This window comes from Prinia subflava, chromosome 2, assembly GCF_021018805.1.
Source record: "Prinia subflava isolate CZ2003 ecotype Zambia chromosome 2, Cam_Psub_1.2, whole genome shotgun sequence".
NCBI classification, from domain to species: Eukaryota; Metazoa; Chordata; class Aves; order Passeriformes; family Cisticolidae; genus Prinia; species Prinia subflava.
The window spans coordinates 64,570,613-64,592,414 of NC_086248.1; the positions used below are offsets into that span (position 1 = coordinate 64,570,613).

The 21,802-nt window shown below is 37.9% G+C and overlaps 1 protein-coding gene across 1 annotated transcript in view; it reads left to right on the top strand.

Moving 5' to 3' along the window:
* MAP3K5 (mitogen-activated protein kinase kinase kinase 5) overlaps window positions 1–21,802 on the top strand; it is a 99,256-nt gene that overhangs the window by 47,124 nt on the left and 30,330 nt on the right. The window contains exons 8-12 of the mRNA XM_063390292.1: window positions 2,855–2,967; window positions 9,054–9,213; window positions 11,276–11,429; window positions 13,966–14,073; window positions 19,194–19,243. Of these exons, the coding sequence (XP_063246362.1) occupies window positions 2,855–2,967; window positions 9,054–9,213; window positions 11,276–11,429; window positions 13,966–14,073; window positions 19,194–19,243 (585 nt within the window). The remainder of the gene's footprint in view (window positions 1–2,854; window positions 2,968–9,053; window positions 9,214–11,275; window positions 11,430–13,965; window positions 14,074–19,193; window positions 19,244–21,802) is intronic.

Here is a 21,802-nt window from a genome sequence, read left to right on the forward strand (position 1 = left end):
AAATACCTATTACTCTTGCTATTCTACATCTTGCTTTCTCCTTGTTCATAGTGCTGTAGAATAGATAAATTCTGATATTATCAACCATAATTGAACTAAGAATGACTCTGTGTGTAACAGGGGTTCATGTAGCCATTTTAACACACTTGGAATGAATGCATCTTAGCAATCGTGATAATCAGATCTGATGACAGGAAGCGATTGCAGGCATTCCAGTTTAGGAAAGGACAGAGGCTGATAGCTCCTGCACAGGGTAGAGTGCTGGCCAGCCAGCCCCAAAGTGATCCCTGAAGTCTCTGGCCTGTGTGACCCAATACAGAATGCTCCGAGTGTCCCCTGCCACCGAACAAGGAGGTCTCTGGGGAGTCAAGCTGGAGTTTGGCCGATGGTCCAGTTGCTTTTGGTTTGTACTTTATACTGGATATTGATTTGAGTTTCTAGTGTTAGTCATATGGCAAGCTTGACATGCTGAAATGTTGACTCATAAGGCATTGAAAAGCTCTTAGAAAGGAGCAGGCCTACTCCAGTGCTACAGCAGGCCACAACAGGACAAGGTGTGTGCAGGAGCAATGTCTCCATGGCAGTGCTATGTTATGTTGGGATAAAGGTTATTATCTCAGTCTTAGAAAAATAAGAATGTAAGAGAAGTATAGTGAATTGCATGAGATAATGAGAATTTGGCAGCAGGACCAAAGCATTGGTTTTGCTACAACTAGTTGTGTCAAGGTACTTTGGTCTATTCCAATTAAAAAAAACCAAACCAACAATGTGCTTTTCTGACAATTAGAAGGCAGCATAAAAAACATCTTTCATATGAATTTGAGAGAATAAATGAAAGAGTAATTATTAACTGTCACTTTCTTATTTCACACCGACAGTGTGAATCAGACTTACCAAAGCTACCAAGTCTTTATTCATATCTTTTCACTGCTACCTCCCTAATTCAGTGTCTGCACTGCAACATTTTCTCAAATGTCAACAACTGCAACATTTTTCCAAAAGTACAGTCTCTCTTGTATTGGAACAAAAATACTAATTTCCCAGGCTTTTTCTTCTTCTGTCAATCTTTTCTCTCTCCTTTTTGTATTGCATGAGAATTACATCATGGAAGATCTCTAGGGCAGAAAAGGTGATCCAGTAGCCAACTTCACTATGTTTCCAAACAGTTAATGCCAGCTAGAGGGCTTCTCTTAGATGTATATACTTAGAATCAATGAAAGTGTTTCCTGTCTAGTTGGCAGATTTTGCTGGTGGGTTTTTTTGGTTGGTTTTTTGGTTGGGTTTTTTTTCTTTGTTTTTTGTTTATTTTGGTTTGGGGTGGGTTTTTTGTTTTGTTTTTAGGTTGGATGTTTTTTATGTGTGTATGTGTTGGTTGGGGTTTTTTTAAGTGAGCCAAAAATACATTGTATGTACTTTCTTCCTCACTTTTTTCTAACTCGCAGTACAAGAGAAAATTGCAGATGATGAAAGAAAAAGATCTAGTACTCTTTGTTTCTCTTGCTTTTCTTTAGAGCAGTAGGTGCTTGTCTAATGATTAAGTTCTTTGGAGGTGGGCAGCTGAAGTATAAAAAGGATATATATGTAGCAGATTGAAGAGAAGCCTGTCTTACAGTTTTGGAGAGCAGAGCTTATGTTACAGGATGCAAAATCATTAATCATTAGAGCAGAAAAACCAAGAAACAAATTGAAAACCGGCCATATTTTTGGCCTGGTGGTATAAAAATGCCTTAGCTTTGTTTGCATATCAAAGCATGGTCTGGCAGCCAAAGCCTTAGGTTTTGCACAGATTGTTTTTCTTTTCTTCCTCATATACTAATCTCACAACATGCTTAACTTTTTTTTAATGTATTCCATTTTTTGCCAGTACTTTTTTCATCCTTTAGAAAGTAATTTTAAATTCCACTGCCTTTACTGTAGTGAGTTGTGTTGACTGAATCTCTTGTCCTCCTTAACTCACATAGTAGTCTTTGCCTTCTCCCTGTGGAGGTATGAATATGTGTATATATAATTGCATGAATGCATGAATTGTATGAATATGTGTATATATAATTGCAACCAAAGGTGTTCTTACTCTGAAGAATAAGTTTGAACCACTGTAGACATCCTGTTGCTGTTATCACAGCTACTTCTTGCATTGCTATCATGAGGACAGTGTGTGCTGTGTTTGTGTGAAGCACCTCCACTTCTTTTAAGACAAGATTGAGCCTAGGTGAATGCCTCTGCCATTTCTCTTTATTGCTCAGTTCCTCTTGAGGAGAATGAAATCTGGTATAGTCCTTTTTTATGTGAACTCATAAGGACAGTGTCAATAAGATGCTCAGTAAAGGATAAAATTTGGAGTAGCTGAAACCATAGCTAAATGTGAGGTATATTCCTGTATCATCTGCTTCTGTGCTTAAGCATTTTGATATTGTTATGTGCCATTGTAGCAGATCCCAAAAAAATCTAAGGTTTCAAGTCAATGAAAATTCATATATTAAGGACTAAATTTATGACCTTATTAATAAATAGAACTCTGAAACAAGTCTTTTAAAAACAGAGTATTATTCTGTTTTATATGATCTTCAAGAAAATATTGTAAGATACTGTAACTTTACTGGGATAATTTTACTGAGATTGATAATTAGGGTCTGCGCTTGTTGTATGGGGCAAAAGGAAGTGGGAGGAGGATGTGTAAAGAACAGACTCCTAAAAATAACTACAAAGAATGTGTGGAAAACAGTAAAATATTTTTTACTTCTATTGATTCTTGCTGTGTAAACAGAAGATAAGCTCTTAAATTACCTAAAACTATAATGATGCCCCAACTAGATTGCATTATTTAGAAAGTAAGGTTGAATGTTTATTTTTCCAGGTTCAAGAAGGCGTTTGAGTCAGAGCCAACATTACCAGCAGGAATTAATTATGCAGTACTCCTCCTGGCCGCTGGACATTGCTTTGATACTTCTTTTGAGCTGCGGAAAGTTGGTAATTATAACTTGCAAACTCATGGTGAAATCACATTCTAGTGGAAATATATTATCATCCACTGTTATAGGGTAAAAATCTGATGGTTGTATGTGAAAGCTTTGATAGAGAGCATGTGAATATTTAAGTTGGTCTGTCACACCACTGCTGATCCCATCTGACTGCCGGTGAGTGATTTCATGAAGACCTGCTTTCAGTGTCAAGGTCTGAAACAGTTACCAGAGTTTGATATAAACCAAGCTTCTTTGTAAAGGCATCGTGTCTGTGAAACAGGAACACCTGAAATGGGAATCCAGTTCCAGCTAGCACTCTTTAAAATAAACAAACACAAACCCCTGGAGGGAATATGGATGAGAAGTCCATCCTAAGACTGAGGAAAGTGCACTTGACTTGAGGTTGGGTTGGGTTTGAGAGAAGAATATTTCTCTTCTGGTGCATTCTTAGAGGTTTCTGAATTGTCTGTATTCATAGAATTGTAGCATAACAGTGATTTGGCTTGGAGGCACCTTTTCAAGACCATCTAGTCCAAGCCCCTGCTGTGGGCAGAGACATCTTTCAGTAGATCAGGTTGCTCAGACTGACCTGGGACACTTCCAAAAAAGAGGCATTCACTTCCCTGGGCAACCTGGTCCAATGGATCACCTCCCTTGTCATAAAAAGTTTTTTATTTAAGAAAGAGGAATTAAGACGATTTTGTTTATGATTTTCTGGATTTGAGGAGAGCAAAAACTCAAGATTAGTCAATAATACATTCAGGGAAGATTTGGGAAAAAGGACTGAATGTTGTAAAATGCGTTGCATTTGGTGGTCTTCTCCATTAATTTTTATAATTTTTGACTTTCTATAAAGTCTTTCTTTACCTTTGTTTCTCCTGAGGAGGTCATCAAGTGAGAAAGAAACTATTTTTTTCACTCCACCGAATGTATCTGTATTCAGCCACTGCTCTAGTTTTGAAGTCAGGTGTGCACTGTATGTCTGGGAGTAATTTCCTGGGTAATTTTCAGTGTGAAGGTCAGAGTGAGATGATTACTTTCACATAAAAGTGGAAGTGAAATTTAAATTCTCAGGTGTGAATGAAGGTATTAATTTGGATGTGTGAGGCTGTCTAGAGTTACCCCAACTACTCTGTTTGCCCTTCTGTGAGTGCATGAGATTTTGCTTTTTGTTTGGCATAGAATGCTTCCACATCCTATGCTGAAATTTGAATTCTTGTGCCAGAGTAGGAGGTAAGAAGATATGTTCTACATATTGCATAGCATTTGCGAATACTCACTTGCTGGCCTAACTTTAAACTAGGTAGTTTAATGGAGCTGGGCTATAGTTTTTGTGTAGTTTAATACGAATCCTTCAATTTTAAAGAAACTTCTCAATTGCATACAGACTACAGCTAACTAGAGCTTTACAAATTAATTTTACTGATGAAATTTGTGTGCTATTTCTTTGGTATCATCATCTTATGAGTTTGCCCAGTGTTGTTTTCCCTATTGTTTGTATTGAGACCATTACAGAAATTAATGTTCATTCTTACATAAGGTTCCATCCCCACCTGATGAATTATTTAGTGCAGAAGTATCCTGTTCCTTAGGTGGTTTGTTTGCCTGTCTTATATTAACATTTAGTTGGTGTCTGCTGGAAACCCTTGATATAGCAACCCCTCCTGTTAGCTACTGGTGTCCATCTTTCTTTTTTGTGTGGGGAATATTGTCAAAATACTTTAAGTTTCAGACTGACTCAGCTATTTTGAAACATGGTTTAAAATACATTTCTAGTATAGACCCTATGTGTATCATTGATCATTTATTTCTTGTTGATAAGACTGTGGTCACTGTTCATAGAATCATGAAATGCTGGGTTGGAAAGTACCTCCATCTGCTACAAACTTTCCTTGGACAAGCACGCTCTAGACAGGATGGCCCAGCATCCTGTCCAGCTGAACGTTAAATATGTCCAACATCAGCAAATCCGCTGCTTCCCTGGGAGATGATTCCAAGGGCTGGTTCTTCACATTTTGAAAAATTTTCATCTTGTACCCAATTGGAAAGTCCCCAGTAGTAACTTGTACCTATCACCCTTTGTCTTTTCCTTGTGACTGCTTGTTAAAAGGGAGTCTCTGTCTTCTCTGTAGCCACCCTTTACCCACTGGATGGTAATAATGCCTCCGCTAAGCCTGATCCTCAAGGCTGAACAAACCCAGCTTTTCCTCATATGGCAGGCTTCCAGTCCTTTGTTCATCTTTCTGGCCATTCCCTGGACCCTCTCCAGCCTGTCCACATCTTTTTGTGTATAGTGAGAACCAAAACTGAGCACGTAATTCCAGGAGTGCCCTGGCAAGCACTGAATAGAGTGGGATAATGGCTTCTTTATCCGTCCTAGTGATGCCCCTGTTGATACATCCCCACATCCCCTTGGGTTTCTTTGCTGAAGAAGCCCACTGTTCACTCATATTCAGCTGCTTGTTTTTCAGGGCCCCCAGGTCCCTTTCCACAGAGCTGCTCCCCAGTGGAGTAGATCCCAGCCTCCACTCCTGGATTATATTTTTCCAGGTGCAAGACTTTACAATGGTCTTTGTACAAGGTTTTTCAGATGGCTGGAGTTGTGCTAGATTCTGAGGATAATTTAGTATTTTCTTTGTCTGGGTTTAATATTTTAAACAAAATCAGGAAAATCACAAAGGTTGTATGGGAAAGTGTTTTGATTTTTTTCTGGTCCTAAGTATCTCTTACATGTGTATAATTCTTTTGATGTCACCTCTTATTTGGATCTGTGTGTACAAGACCATTTTTTAGCAATAGTTACATTTGCCAGGCAGTGCTTTCTGTTTGGTGTTCACCCACAGCATTATCTGTAGTACACAGGAATTAGAAAAGTTCTGCTTTCTTCTGGGAGATCAGGAGATAAGCAAGAACAAACTGGTTAGGTTCAGTCCAGGTTATATGGAAATTATATTGCTAGGCTTGGAGAGGTGTAGGGAAGGATGTAGTCATTATCAGTTCATCAGAGGGTGCATGAGACTGTAATTAGGAGATATATGTCTGATTACATTGGCAATATTGTAATAACTCCAGCAAAAATAAACACAAATCCAAGAGAATTTTTACCAATCAGCATCAGATCAGAAAATTTGCCTTCTAAAAGATCCTACCTGAACTTGTCAGATCATATTTCACAACTAAATGAGCAAATGGAGTGTTAATAAAAACTGTCCTTCTATTTTCTGAGTGGTATTGCTTTCTTAACCATGCAAAGAACTCTGAGACCAGAACAGAAATGCTGTGATCTGCATTCACAGTTGTGATCTCTGCAGGCTGTGCAACTCTGACACACAAAGGATACTGTAATATGAATTGTTCCGTCAATATTTGAGCAAGGAAAGCAGTTTATTTATAAAGCCTTCATAGTAATATTTAACTGGTAATATCTACTTACTGTATCTTATTTTCGTCACAAGCTATGGGTGTATTCTTGGTGTTATAAAAACAAAGGCTTTTCTGGCATTAATGGTTCCCCTATTTGGGCTCATTTGTTTTAAAGGCAAAATATTTTTGATAAAATATACTGGAATTCAGCTGCTGCTTTTTTTCCCCTCCCCTTGTGAATGCCAAGTTTATCATGGAAGTAGAGAATGTCTTTGCCTAGATTTTCTTATACTCTCAAAAATATTTTTAAAGATGGTGAAATAAAAATAAAACTAGAAAAGGGAAGTTATACAGGGAGACCATAAACTCAGAATTAAATTAATTAAGGTTCACTTTCAAGTTTCCAAAACAATCCTTCCCCCCAAGTTCTTTAAAATTGGGTTGCAGTCTTCTTAACCTCTTGCTAGTGTCATCACAAAGCAAATGCATTTCAGGGATAGGTAACTTGCCTTTCAGGGATGAGTAACTTTGTAGATAAGCTTTGCAGAGGATGGTCTAGAACAAACCAGAGTGAGTTTTAGCACCAAGTACCTCACCTTTCTCAGAAGAACTTGATAAGAGGGTCATGTTGTCTTCTCTAAGGTAATAGGATCCACTTCACAGAATGCTTGGGTGAAGCTTCCATTTTGTCCAAGTTACATAACAGTAATGATTCCCAAACTCAGTGTCCTGAGGTGCTGCTACACATCCATCCTGTCTCCCCCTATCTTCCTATAAGTCTCCCATACTAAGCTGGGACTCACCATGTTTGCTGTCTCCAGTCCTACCCTCCTAACCAACACCTGTCCCTGCCAGCAAGGGACACAGGTCCCTCCCCATGTGAGTTGTACTCTTCATCACACCCACACACTCAGTTTGTACCTGGCTTTAGCTCTGTTCTCACACCTGGAGCGTGGAAGGGTTGTGATGGGGTGTCCCTGCAGAGGCAGTGAAGCATGGCAGAGCATGTCTGCCTGCGGACCAGAGAGCGGTGCTGCTGCTCACTGTGACAAATAGCCTGTGACAGCTGGTCAGTGGCCACTGCAGCTGTGTGTGCCATCAGCCAGTGCCTAGCAAAGGCCCTGTGCACAGCTAAATCCCTCCCTTTCCCCTTCCTCCCAACAAAGCATGTCCAACTGAAATGATCTACTGGAATGGTATCCAGGTATGCCTATGATACCAGTTCCTTACATCTCTTGTGATAAAGTCACATTAAAAGCCTGTGGAAGTTAGTAGGTGTCTATCTTTTCTTGTGTGTTGCTATCAAATGCATGCAAATATTTTAGAAATTCTACTAGAGCCCTTTGGCCTTTGTAGATATTGCTGAGGAATGTTTCCCTAAAATCCTGGGGGAGAATAATTTTTTCCATTTACTGTATTTTCTGGATAGCATTCAGGTTTTGTTCTCTAGAACCCAGCTAAAGTTGAACACTTTCAACACAAATTCCCCCTGCTTGTTTTCCACTGACTAGTGCAGGTGTACATCTTCAAGTGGTCTCTTTGACAGTGTGAATGTGTGTAGCACCCTGGCTTAAAGCCTTCAGAGATGATGACCATTGTACCTTGTGGAGCTGATGGAGATGATGTACACTGCAACATTTCTCGGGCAGATCAGAGATACTTTGTAGCATCTATGGCATTTTAAACACCTTTATTATCTGACATTGATGTCATAAATGTGAGCAATGTGATAAAACAAGATAAACTTTGTAGGCTGAAATGTAGCTTATGTAATGATACCCATTTTGATAATATTTATTACTGCTTCCACCATGAAGTTTAGTCTGCTAGCTACTCAAAGAAGGTTAAGGAAAAAAACAAGATGAACAGTTGCATTGAAATTTCTTGTGACTACTCAGCCCGAGTATCAAGGACAATGGAAGATGATGTGGGAGGGAAACTGTCACAGTGGAGTAGTGTGGGAAAAGTGAATAAAAGACTACAGTGGTGGAGCAGCTTGTTGTGTAAGCTGAAAATTGATTTTTTTGCAGGGGATGGTGCAGCAAATCTCACGTTAGCTATTTGTAGCAGCTCATATGAACTAAAACTCATCCTGAAGGCCACAGGGGAGCCTGTAGCTCTCACCAAACTTAGCAAGTCAAAATAAAACCTGAGGCTCTCCATAGTCTTGAGTTGCTGGGGGACTTGTGAATATTAATAGATGTCTTTCATTGGGGTAGGACTTGCGGCAGTTTAAAGAACATCACTGCTGGAAGAAGCCCAGTGGATCATCTGTTCCTTCTGCATGGGACCTTGTCTATAAAGGTAAGTTTGGGGCTTGGGGCTTGTAAGTCAAAAAAACAAAGCAGAAAAAAACATAATAGGTGCCTTATTCAGCATCTGTTAAGTTTTTGCAGCTATGTTGTGTAGCCTAAGGCCCCAATTTACCTTTACAGATGAGGTCCATGCAAGAACATAGGTTATCTGACTGTGGCCTTGTCCTGACAGTGATGTCTTAAAGTTCCTTTCTTGAGAAGCCTGTAGGATGAGAGGGTGGGGAAAAAATCTTCTACCAATTAGGGTATTTGGAAGGCATATAACATTAACTGGTAAGTATGATTTCCATCTCATTTTATCAAAATGGAGAGGGTATAGTAATGTAAGCAATTAATAGATTTTGAATAAGGGAAATGGTTATTTTAAAATTGCATTAATAGAAATTCTTGTGACTTGTTATTCTCTTTGCTACAGGAGTAAAGATCAGCAGCCTGCTTGGTAAAAAGGGGAGCTTGGAGAAACTGCAAAGCTATTGGGAAGTGGGATCTTTCTTGGGGGCCAGTATGTTGGCTAATGATCATATAAGAGTGATCCAGGCTTCAGAAAAGCTGTTTAAACTAAAGGCACCAGCATGGTAAGGTGATAAACAAGGCCGTGTACATTGCTATGTTTTAAAATGTTGGACTCCCTCAGCTTTCCCATTAGGCACTGTATTCGGCTGACAGGAGATATATTTTGTGTTTTTAAACAGATTTTACTCTGTGTGTATTATTTCACTGTATTTTTATCCAGAGCAGGGACTCTCTTCCCCTTTTGCCCTTATTCAGAGGTAGATCTGATATGGGTCTTTTATTTGATGTGTGAGAAGGTCAGATTGATCATGGACTTCAAGCTCTTCTGAGGGCAAAGTTTCTTGCAGCTACATTGCTGAAGAGAAGTGGTAGTGGCTTGTGAGTTTAGTCATAACAGCCTGAAGGTTTCTGGGGAATGAAGACAGCTTAGCTAGGGAGGCCTGGCTGTACCTTTAAATACTGCTAAGGTTGTTATGGCACATAAGTTGTTTTAGGAACTGAGTACAAAAGAGCTGTATGGTGCAAGCTGCATCTTGCAGCAATTGAGAAGAATGCAAATCAAAGTCCAATTAACAGAAAGGTCATAAATCCAGGGTTAAAGGCAAGCCTGTAAACTCAACATCTGTTATGCAAAGGCCAAGAGATGTGTGCTCTGACAGCAGGCACCTGCTGTGGATATAGGCAGCAATTAAGGACCAGTCACCTGCTCATTAAGGGTTGGGATCATCTTAGGTATGGAAAACAAAGACTCCTTTCTGACTAAAAAAGTTGTCACTCTGCTAATTATAAGAGTGAACATCACAACAGATGCATTCTTGTCTTTTTATAAAGGGTAGAGTGTGCCTCCAGAAGGTGATCAGAGGAATGCGAAAATACGGACTAAACTTCTGTATTGATATTACATAGAAACTGTCAAAATTAAAAACTCTAATTTTCAGACAATATATTTCATAAATGCTTTTTACAGTGTATTTATTTGCAAGGTTTTCCATTTTTACTATGTGTATATTTTACTAAGAAGCTGGATAGCACTCTTTGGAAGTCTCCTGGTAGAATTTTCTGGAGTTTATGAATGCCTGGTTGTCAGGATTTTATGTATCCCAGTGCCTTTGGGCTTTAAGTCTGTGGATTAAACTCTGAAAATACAGCTCACTCATTTGTGCTTCATGAAGAATTTCTCCTGTGAGCAATTCCTTCCCAGTCTGTTGCTTGCTTTATAGCAGGGCTCACTTGGTGCAAACAGGAGTAGACACAATACCTTAAGGCAGCTATCCTAATGGCCTAAGAAGGATAATTGGAAATTGCACAGATATGGAAATGTTCACTAAAGACCCTCTGAGGGTGAAACAAAAGTCTCCATGAATAGCCTAACTGTCATAAAGTGATAGCAGTGATAAATCCTCTTTTAGCATGTATATCTCATTGCTGTAGTATTCATAAAAATTGCATGAGATTATGTTTACAACCTTTTTTTCAAAAATGCCAAGAGAAAGCAATGTTATCAAGAAGCCCCATAAATCAGCCCCAGAAAGCAGAACAACAGAGAGAGTGATGAACTGCATTTAGGGGAAACATTCAGCACTGCTGTTGTCCTTCCCTAGTAATGCCAAAGGACTGCTTAACATAGCTGTTGCCACTTTGTAGGATAATCAGTTCCACAAGCATCATGTTTTAGAACTCTGTGTTAAATAACTGCCTATGCAGACACAATACAGTAGATGGAACAGTGTAGGGAGTTAAACTAGTGGAATTTTCACGTGAGTTTTTATTTGAGGTAGGTCATTACTAAAACAAGTTGGACATAGGCTCAGTTTGGTCCTTAGTTAGAGGATTTGTCTATTTCATGAATTTTTCGTGGTTTAGGATAGAAGACAGTATATGGTATCAGGAATATGGGCAGGAAGGAGTGTCCCAGGACTCTCTTATATTTCAGTTGCCTCATTTAGCAGCTATATTTCCAATTCTAGTTGGGAACTGTTATGAAAAGCAATCCTAGAGAAGCAAAATGGTGCTGGCAACCTTGATGTTGCAATGGTGAATACTTCAGTTGTGTTTAAAGGTAGAGACATTACTGCTTACAAACTGTACTGAATTTACTATCTGTGTATGTTTGGATGGTCTCAGGTACCTGAAGTCTATTGTAGAGACTATTTTGATATATCAGCATTTTAAGAAACTGACTCTAGAGCAACATACGGCCAAACAGGAACTTGTGGATTTCTGGATGGACTTCCTTGTTGAAGCCACGAAGACAGATGTGACTGTAGTTCGATTTCCAGTAAGTGGCTGTTTTGTTGGGTCTTGCAGACTTTTTTTGATCGTATTTTTGGGGGATGGGTTTTTTTTCCAGACAAATTGTGATGTAAAGGAAATGAGCACAAAGCACTGCTTCTTTTTAGGTGGCCAGACAATAAACTGTTTGTCCAGAAGAAATGTATTTGGCCTGCATCTTACATTGATTTTAGTTGAATGCACGTGGGTGCAACAGGATTGCACAATGTGTTACATAGAGAAGTAAGAAGGAAAAAAGTCAAGATAGAATTTAGCTGTTTATTGTTTGCTACCAATGGGTATAATTCTAAAGCAAACTTTTACAGTGTACTCCAGGTGATTATATATTAACTATACTGTGTTTTGAAAATAAGATACTTACTAAATTTCAGTCTTTTTCTAGCTCAGCAGGCTTTGTATACTCTACTGCCAATTAAGACTGTGCCTTCTCAGAGGTTAAAAATCAGCCCAAACAATCAGAAACCTATTGTTCCAGCTACTAGAAAATGCATTTCAACAACCTTGCACTATAAGTGTGTATATATATATGTTTATTTCTGATTTCTTCCACAAAAATTTTGCCGGGAATTTTTATTAGATGCCCCAGTGCTGTACCATGTCCTGAAAGTATACTGTAAAAAAGTCTGTGTTTTCTGTATGTATTAACTGTATATGTTCAGGAAATAATATCTTGGGTATTCCTTTTAGCTAACCATCAGCAAAACAGCTTTTGGTCTGAAACAGCAATTGCTATTGCCTCCCAGATAGTTGAAGTACATACAGGTTGTTTTGTACAGTTCTTTTATCTTCCATGTGTAGATGTGACAAACTGTAAGGAAGACTTCAATGTTGAACAGCAAGAGCTTGAGGCAGTAAAGTAAAAACAACATAAGCCTGTCTACAGAGCCTGGGTTTCCTTTTCTGATGAGAACAAATAGAAAGTTTTGCTGGGAAATAAAAGATATTTTGAGTCTTCTGGGTTTTGTAAAAGACAGGGCATAATTCTTTTAGATTTTAGATCATGGAATAGTTCAATTAGATACTTAAATTAGGCTCTGACTTATAAAATTGTCCCAATAAAATGGTTTGAATTTTTATTAATATTAGGAGGCAAACCAAAGCTAATCACTGCAATAGCGTGAAGAGAGATAAACTCGGTGTCCTCATGGTTTGATGGTGTTGTACAGCGAGTTGGTTGGAGCATGGAACTGACAAGGCCAAGGTCATGGCTGCCATCCCTGTATGGACTCAGTGACCCTTCTGGGTCCCTTCCAACTCACACTGTTCTGTGATTTGTGACCTGACTACACTGGTGTTGCAGACAGACATACAGGATTTCTCATAATACGAAAATTCTATTTGTGCCTTTTCAGAATGAACACAGTTCAACAAGTGAACAGAAAGAAAGTTAGCAACTTTCTTCTCCTTCCCATCTCCCAGTTAAATTAATTGCAATTAATTTATTTGAAAGGAAGCTTTTTCATATTTCCCTATTGTGAATTGTTCTGTGTATTCTGAGAGCTTGAATATTTAAGAGCTCTGCTGTACATGGGCACTAGCTGAGCTGTCTTATCTGGTAGCATCAGTGTCATCACTTTGGCCTCTGGAGGAAGAAATGACACAGTGCATGGACACCTTGTTAAAGGATAAAGGCCACAGTTTGTGAAATGGCTCAGATCAGATTTTACAAATTATAAGTGGAGATGCCAAGCAACACATTTTAATTCCTGCTGCTTATAATTTACAAAGTTAAATGTGTAGGTACTTTTCAGAATTTAACTCTGCATTCCTTCCAGTGTATCTGTGCATATCAACTCTGAAGGAGGAGACATGGCTTAGATTTCACTCTAAGCCATGGCTCTCCCCAAGAGAGAGCCATGGCTTAGAGAGGCTTCTACTTTGGTGTTTATATACTTTTTAAAGTAGATGTAGACCAACTTGCCCTAGTCAATCATTGTTGCATCTCATCTCTTTTGAATGATGCTTTTAGTTTTTGTTTCACTTATTCCACAACGTTTTCTATACCCTTTACTGTCAGCCTCTTGCAGCAGTACTTGTTTACTTTTGAGAAAATCATTTGACATGGTGGTCTAATTCAAAAGCTGTTTAATTTAGCTCTAGGTTAATCTGTTTCTCTGCTTCACCCAAATGTGCTTCCACCAAAAGATGATAAATGTACACTATTAATCTTCTTCACATGGGAGTTAGATATTCTAGAGTGGCATTGTAGGAGACTGAATTGTGACAGAAAGATTTCAAAACTTGACATTTTTCAAAAAAATAATTTGCAAAATTGATACATGCTACCAACTGACACATAATAGCCTTATGTAAAAAAATTCAACTTGGCTTTTTTTTTCTTTTTAAATCTTAAGTTACTGTCAGCCACACTAAATTTGCCCAGTACCTAAAATTTTGCTTTTCATTATTTCCCTGTTTTTTTCTGCTATGGTATGAATAAAGAAACAGTTTTAACAGATTTCAATACCTTTTGAAGTTCTACCAGTTTTGCACTAACTATTGAAAATTATTTTTTCTGCAAGGTTTTAATATTAGAACCAACAAAAATCTATCAGCCCTCATATCTCTCTATCAACAGTGAAGCTGAGGAGAAGACAGTATCCATCTGGCATGTGCTGCCTGATGACAAGGTATGTTTGTAGTTGTAACTTTTTTCACAGTTTAACAGTATGCATGGTACATAAGGCATGTGGCATGTGACCAGTTGCATCTAATTACGATTCTGTAAAGTAGAAAAGTGTTTTAGTAACACAAAGGATGTGCTTAAGATTGCCTGATTTTCAATGGATCTTTTGTTTTCCATCATTTTTCAAAATAACTTGTGTTTTCCTTCAGGTTGTTTTAAGCCATTGTATAATATACAAAATCTTAGTATGCTTAAGATTTTATAAGTACTTTACAATTTAATATCATCAATAATGTAGCATAAAATTACTTATACTTACAGAACTATCTTCTTCCTGCCCTTGCAGTTTTACATGTCAGCTGTGAGAAATACTCCTTTAATATGAAAGTAATAGAGACTTGTATGTTAAAATGGGAGCAGAATCAATCAAATGCCAAAGAAGTATTTGGCAGAAGGATAGATGAATGCTCTAGAAATTGAAAATTCTGAGAAGTCTATATGTCAAAATATGAGATAGCCAGACATATTTGGAAAGGAGCTTAGAAAATCCAGAGGTGGAAGTGGAGAGGATAAGTCTAGAATGGTTATTATATTCTGGGATGTTTAGGAAGCAAATTGTTGGTAAGAGGGAAGACAGGGAGGGTGTCAGAACCTTAGAAAAAGGAAGTCAGCAAGGGAAAATGGAGGAGTATATGAAGAGTGAACAGAGACTGAGTCAGCTGGAGGCAAAATACAAGGGATGCTGTGATTTGTAATTCTTCCATAGCAGCATTGCGTTTGCCTGCAGGATAGGACAATGAAGACCTGTTTTTCAGGTAACCATAGAATCAATTAGGTTGTAAAAGATCTTCAAGATCACCAGGTCCAGTCATTAACCTAACACTGGCAAGTCCAATCCTCAGCTTTTCTGCTAGTAGTCTGTAAAAGGAGAAATGCTTTTGAACACAAAATACAGTGACACTCTACTGCTTGGAATTTTTTGTTGTGAGTTCATGAGAAAATGTAAATAGCAGCTGAAATAGCATATTTAAAGAACAAACCAAAGTGTTTGGCTAGACCAATATATTTCTTTTTATTTGCAGTTTATTCTGACTGATGTTTTTTGAAATAGGCTCAGCATCTAAGAATAATTTAAAAAATAAATGAATGCAATTCTTGGGCAAAATAAAATTTTACCATACAGTAAATAATTATTTGTCAGAACTACAGACTTAATCTTGCTATTCTAAAATATCTGTTTGGAAAGTATTTCTGTATTCAGAATTTATTCTATTCAGAAACTACTTGAACGTGCTTTTTTTTTTTTTTTTTTTTTTTTCCTTTTGTGGATTTTTTTGTGTGTATATTTAGTTCATCTCCAAAAAATACTTTTCATTCTGTTAAATGGCCTAACTGTAGTGTAAGAAGGAACATATAACTGAAGGAATTTTCTGGACTGCTGAGTTCTGTTCACCCCTGTTGCAGACACTCTGCCTATCTAATGTTTCCCATAAAGTGATCAAGCTCTTTCTGAATATTAATATAAGTTTCACAGTTGACCAATAATGCTGAAAAGTGGTTTGAGAGTTCCACTGCAACTCTAGAAGAGCAAAGATTGGAATATTGCTGGTGAAGTGAAGAAGAGTTACCTTAAGTCTTCTAGTTTTCAGTCTGAATTTGTTGACATTTCATACACATTTGTTCTTTTGCTAACAAAGTGTTTATATTAAGTGGTTTCCTTTCCCTTTCTGATGTTTACCTGACAGTATTCTTTAGGAGAGTCCTACTATCTCTTAGTGTGGGATTTTCGTGTAGGTTTCTTTTTAGGCAAAACAACTAGGCTTGGTGTACTGGCCACACCATGGCACCTCATTGCCATGACTTCATTATGCTCCAGTTTGAGTTAACCTTACTTGAGCATGTGCACTCGTATTCCAAAAAGTGTATTCCATGGTGCATTCATTTATCATCGAGCTACTGGGATATTTTGTTTGATACAGCAATGGCATTTTTCATAGCTGTGTCATTTGACTGCCCACTTATCCTCCTTCTGGGAGAAGGATTTGGATGTATTAGTCTATGCCTGTTTGTTGTTCAGAAGCTTGGTGTTTCTTTATAGCATGTTAAACATTTCTTTCCATTTTCCCCTTCTCCTTCCTGATGTGAAGCGTGTCTTTGTATTTTATACAGAATAGTAATTTCCTTTTTTTCTGGCCTAGTCATAATCATTGGCATTAGACATTAAGTGCACTCCTTGTACTTTTGCTCTGGCCAGAATCCTTACTGTGGTGAGTTTATTGAGTAGCCAGGAATCTGACTGATACCCTGTGCCATCACACCCACCAAAAAAATGCAATGGCCAATTTGGTAGTTACCCCTTCAGCTGTACAATTATAGTCTGTTGCAATTTGTTGAAATCCTTAGAATCCATCAGAAATCTCACAGGGAGAAAAGGGACTAGAAAAATTTGGAGGCACCAGCTTCCTTTTCAGCTGAATAGAACAAGTATAATATTTGTCTTTGCTAAGAGATTTTGTGAAGGAAAAGGTTGTATTATCTGTCAGTGTACTACACAGAGGAAGACTCATACTTCGGTCCTTAGTAGCCTGAAAACAAGCATTTTGGGGGCTGATTAACAAGCAAAGCCCACCTATGTCTACTGCAAGGGCATGTTAGACAGCTGGATTTGGAAACTTCTTCATCTATCCAAGTTCAGTCTACCAACCATAGGTCTGTCAGAGCTTTAGCAAGTCATGCTTCAGATTTCAGTTCATTTTGGCGCATAAATTAATGGTTCTACTTGTTTTCCAGAGTTCAGTCAGTGCTCCAAGAATAAGATCTGTGAGTTACAAAGTGTATGACCTTCCTTTCATGCACAAAGAAGCTGAAATTTCCATTTCAAATCCAAACTGAAACTAAGTGGAGCTTGCAGCTGGCACTTTTGTATTAAACAAGTGGCAGTCAATACCAGGATAAATAATGTAGCCTCTTTCTTTTTTGTTGCTTTTTAGCAACACACTTTAACATTCATGTCTTTAATAATACTGAATTTAAGATAAAGAAATGCCAAGAAAATCAGACAGCATTTGATTTTGTAAAATGCACATTACCTTTGCCTTGCAGTTCCCTAATTTTAGCAGCCCTTCCCGCATGGGGTTAGAGGAATGCAGCAGTGCTGTTTGTAAGTTTGAAATAGAACAGCCTGTCTCTGTTTTGCTTTGGCTTCTGAATCCATTTTGAGTTTTGTTTTGGGTAGCTGATGATTTTTTTGCCTAACCAAAGAACAGATGCTGAATTTGGATAGCATGCCTGATATATTTACTCCAATGTATTCAAAACTCGGCAAGATCATGAAAGGACATAACTTTTAGGTTATTTAATTGCTTGAGAACTTCATGTGGTAATTAAGATTTAAGAGATTAGTTGCACATAGATGACAGGTAAAAAAACAATACTAATGCTCCTTGTTATGTTTCTTGAGCATTTCTGCCTCTCCAGAGGTATATTTTAACTCATTTAGATTTTAGATTATTCATAGTAGTGGGAATTGGAGAAGCACCAATAGCTAAGATTTGAAGAGAGTTTATAAGCATGGAAAATTGGAAACTAGCAGATTTTTTATATGAAGGGAGGTGTAAAAAACTAGGCAGAAACCCCTCCTCATTAGCATAGGGATTGAGTTGGTCCTTCCTTCATGTGAGAGAACCAGGCAACTTTTCACAAACATGCCATAACTAGCATCAGTTAGTACTTCCACTTCAAGATGCAAACCCAGCTTTTCCTAATGTTGGGCTACTCTCCTGTTCCTTTACCCCACAAAAGAAAGCCTTACTCCATTCAATATTGAAGAGATATTGAAGTTACTGCTTTTACTTTACATTTAGAATAGTTACAAAATTTGTGCATCAAGAAAAATGCTTGCTTGTATTTTTGGTCCATTGTGTTAGGCATTTCATATTAGCATCACAACATTTAATGTGATTTTAGCAGGAAAAAAGAATTACAGAGGAGGAAAAAATTGATGTAGGGATCTTCATAGAAAACTGTTATAGCTGGGAGAGTAATTTCCACTGTTGTTTTCTGCACATTGTGCAACTATTTCAGCAGTGAATCTGTTCTGACTTCTGTGTATTTCATTATTCATTTTATAAGCTACACCTTTTCAAATCTTCTTCTGGAATACATTTGACTATGTTTCTGTTTGACAGTATCCCTTGTTCAGATCACTAAAATGCTAAATGAAATTCAGCTGCAGAAGACAAAGATTCTTCAGATATGTGGCTTATTGTGATGGGATCCCAATGTTGGCAGGGCTGTGAGGTAGTGTAGTTCCCCTTTTCCTGAAAGGTGAATGTTTTCTTTAGAAGATACAAAAGGCTTCTGTTTGCTACAGTAAAGTATTAATAGAACATAAACATAGAGCAGTATAACTGTCTACAGAGAACTCCATTCTGCTGAACGTGATAGCTGTAAATTTGAAAGATCTGAAAATAAATGAGGCCTGGCCCTTTGTGTTTTCATAGCGTGGCTTCTTTCTTCCAGTCATGTTTTTACTCCAGCAGCTCTTAGGAGTTTTGGTGCATTCTTATTCCTCTCTTCTGGATTAGTGAAAGTCTCCTTTCTCTTTCTTTGGACTTTGCCTTCGTATTTGAGCAATTCTTCCTACTTTTTAAGAATTTTGTACTTTGCTCTCCTGCATTAGGCTTTCTACTTGTAGCTCTCTCCACATGGCTTTCCTTCACACCACGGTATTGAGTGTGCAGAGCAAGCTCTCATTATTCTCAGAGGTGGAATATTTTCCCCCCTCCTTTCCTGAGTATCACCTGTGATCCCAAGTATCCAAACAAGGCTATACTGGCATCTCTTCTGATCTGCTCTTTTGAATGTTTTCTAAAATAGTAAATTGCGTTTGCTGTGTAAACTGTGAAGAAATAACCCAAAACTTCTATGAAGAACTTCTGTTGCTTTGGTTTCAGGTGAAAAAAAAAAAGCCTTGAAAAATAGGTGTTAACAGATAATAAATAGACTGTTGTCATTTGAGTGTTTTCCCTTCCATCTCATGGGCTTCATTCAAGAAGATATGCCTACTTCATACGTAAGGAGGAATCTTTTGTTTATTTCTTTATTTTTTACTGTGTGTTACAGAAAGGTATCCATGAGTGGAACTTCAGTGCTGCTTCTATTAGGGGGGTAAGGTAAGTTGTTTTCCTTTTTTATTTTGAAATGAAAGGAGTAATTGAATGAATTTTGTATTATGCTGCTGCTGTGGACCTTGGAGTGACAGTGATATTCTATCACTGCTGTAAGCTTTTGCAATCTATACTTCATCTTATCTTTTTTTCTTTTCCCTAGGATTTATCTATATTTGCAATCCTGCAGCTTTCCACTTTGCTTTTAGTGTAATTAAAAAGAAAAGGTCGAGAAAACTTACATTTTTAAATAGTCGTTGCTCTGTTCTAATAATAACTGTTCCATACACAGAGTTGTTGCTATGTCTGCAGGATGTTTTTGCACAGATGGATGATTCTTTTTCCTTCCAAAAAGTAACTTAAAAACACCAAACTATCAATAGGCACAAAAATTCAATCCTGTGGGATTCAGCTTATTTTAGGCAAAAATTGCAACGATATGCTTAGTTCAGTCTGGTTTGGGTTTTGACTACAGTATGTTTTTGTGTGCTTCTAAAAAAATAAGAGGGAAAGAAAGAATTTATTTATTTCTTTACTGTCATTTTGGTTTTTCCTTTCCTGTATTAAATAATGCTGTGGTCAGTACTGTTTCTAGTGTAACCTCCTGCTTTGGTTATTTAAACTGAATTATCATTAAAATTTTCAATTGATTTTCCAATCTGTTCATCTGAACAGATGTCCAAAACAACTCAGATGACTTTATAGTGAGCCAAGAGTCACTGTGAATTCTTAGAGAACTCTCTGGCTCCCTCCGTGAGGAGCTGCAGGGGGAAATATTTATCTTATGCAAGCAGGAAGCTGAATAAGGTTTTTTATTTTTCTTCTTTTAAATATATGCAAGTTTCTGATCACTTAATTTTTCAGCGTTTTACAGGGGTTTTTCCTAGTTTTTATGAAGGCAAGCATTGTTTGGAGTGGGCGAGACTGCAAAACTAGGCCTGCTTCAAATCTATTTTTGTATCAAGAATATTTTTGGCTACTTGGACGCTCCTAGACTTAAAGCAGTCTAGGAAGGGTCAGTTCCCAGCTTTATAAGGATTCTCAGCCCCTCTAGACTAGTAAGAATCAGCTTTAGAAATGCAACCTTAATGTACAAGGCAGGTCTTTGTACATGATCTTTGAGGGTTTTATGACAAAGACCTCCATAAATATTTATGGCACTCCCTAAGGAGCAGCAGGTCTGAAGAGACACCTAGCTTTGAAATAGCTCATGTTTTTGGTAAATACTTCACAGCAGTGACAGTGTCACTTCTTCTGCGTGCTGTGTAACAGCCAGTGTAATCAGCATTTTGTTTCACAATACTAGGGTTCAGCTTTCAAGAACTGCAAAGCGACTTGGAAAGTATGTAGAACTCTCTGAGCAGAACAGTGCTAAATCACACTCTGTATGCAGGAACTCATAGCATTTGGCTTTAGCACAAGAAACTCATCGATTAGCGGTTTGTGTGCCAATGTATATACCTCTGCTTTTGCCATATGCCTTCTTGACCTCTTAAATACAAGTGTTTCTTATTGAATTGGCCCAGAAAGTGCTGTTATTCTTGAAAGGATTTATCAGAGCTTTTGGAACATGGCTGTTTCCCCAAGGCACTTTGCATCTTAGCTTGTCAAGCAAAGATCCTATAGTTCTGCAGAGCTGACAGCATATGAGCAAGAAGATAGGAAATTTATTTTTCTAATTGAAAAATAAAAATGAAAGTGGCGGACTGAAGTTTGCTAGACTACAAGTTGGCTTTTACTCACTGTTCAGGAGAAGTCCTGGATTATGAAATACCCACTTCTTGTGTTGTTTCTGTGGGAAAGTGCCTCAGAGGTCTGCATCAGTTCCTTTCATAGCTCAAGAACTTAGAAAAGCTTGAGACAATGTTATTTGTCTTCCATCCCAAGTTCTTGGAGCTTTGAATCTCATCAGACTACTTAATTGCAACAATGAGAGGTTCTTGTACTGCTGGACTTCTAGAAAACACACTGAAGTTCCACACAGCTCCTTTTCTGTGATTCCTGCCTGTGTTCACTGGTTCAATCTGCTGGTTCATCTGGAAGTACTGCTAATCAGTGCTTACAGCATTTGCAATATTTCTTGTCAACTAAGGGGAATTCTGGATGTGCATGAGGTCAGAACAAGGCCATGCTACCCTGTTTGTTTTTGGAGTTTGGTGAATTCAGCCCCAGTTCTGCTGTTGCATCTGCTTGGGCACTGTCAGAGTAAGGCACTTCCTGAGAAAATTATCCTGTCTCTTTTTATAACTCGGGTGATTTTTAATCTTCCTTTTTTTAGTTTAGCTCTTTTATTTTTCTCCAGGGAGGAAAGCAACATATAAGCAATGTAAACCCTCACTTAAAGGTCTTAAATATTTATGAATTTCCCTGGCCTCTGTGTACACTCCACATTCTTCCCCTTTTATTCACTGCTGTGTTTGTCAGTGGTTTCTGGGCATGTCAGGTTTCAGCTGACAGTTTAGTCAGTAAAGTGTTTCAATGCACATGGAACTTGAAGTTCTGTTAATATCAGTTGTTCCATATCTAGAGAGTCTACTTATATGCTTGAAAATCTTGAATTAAAAG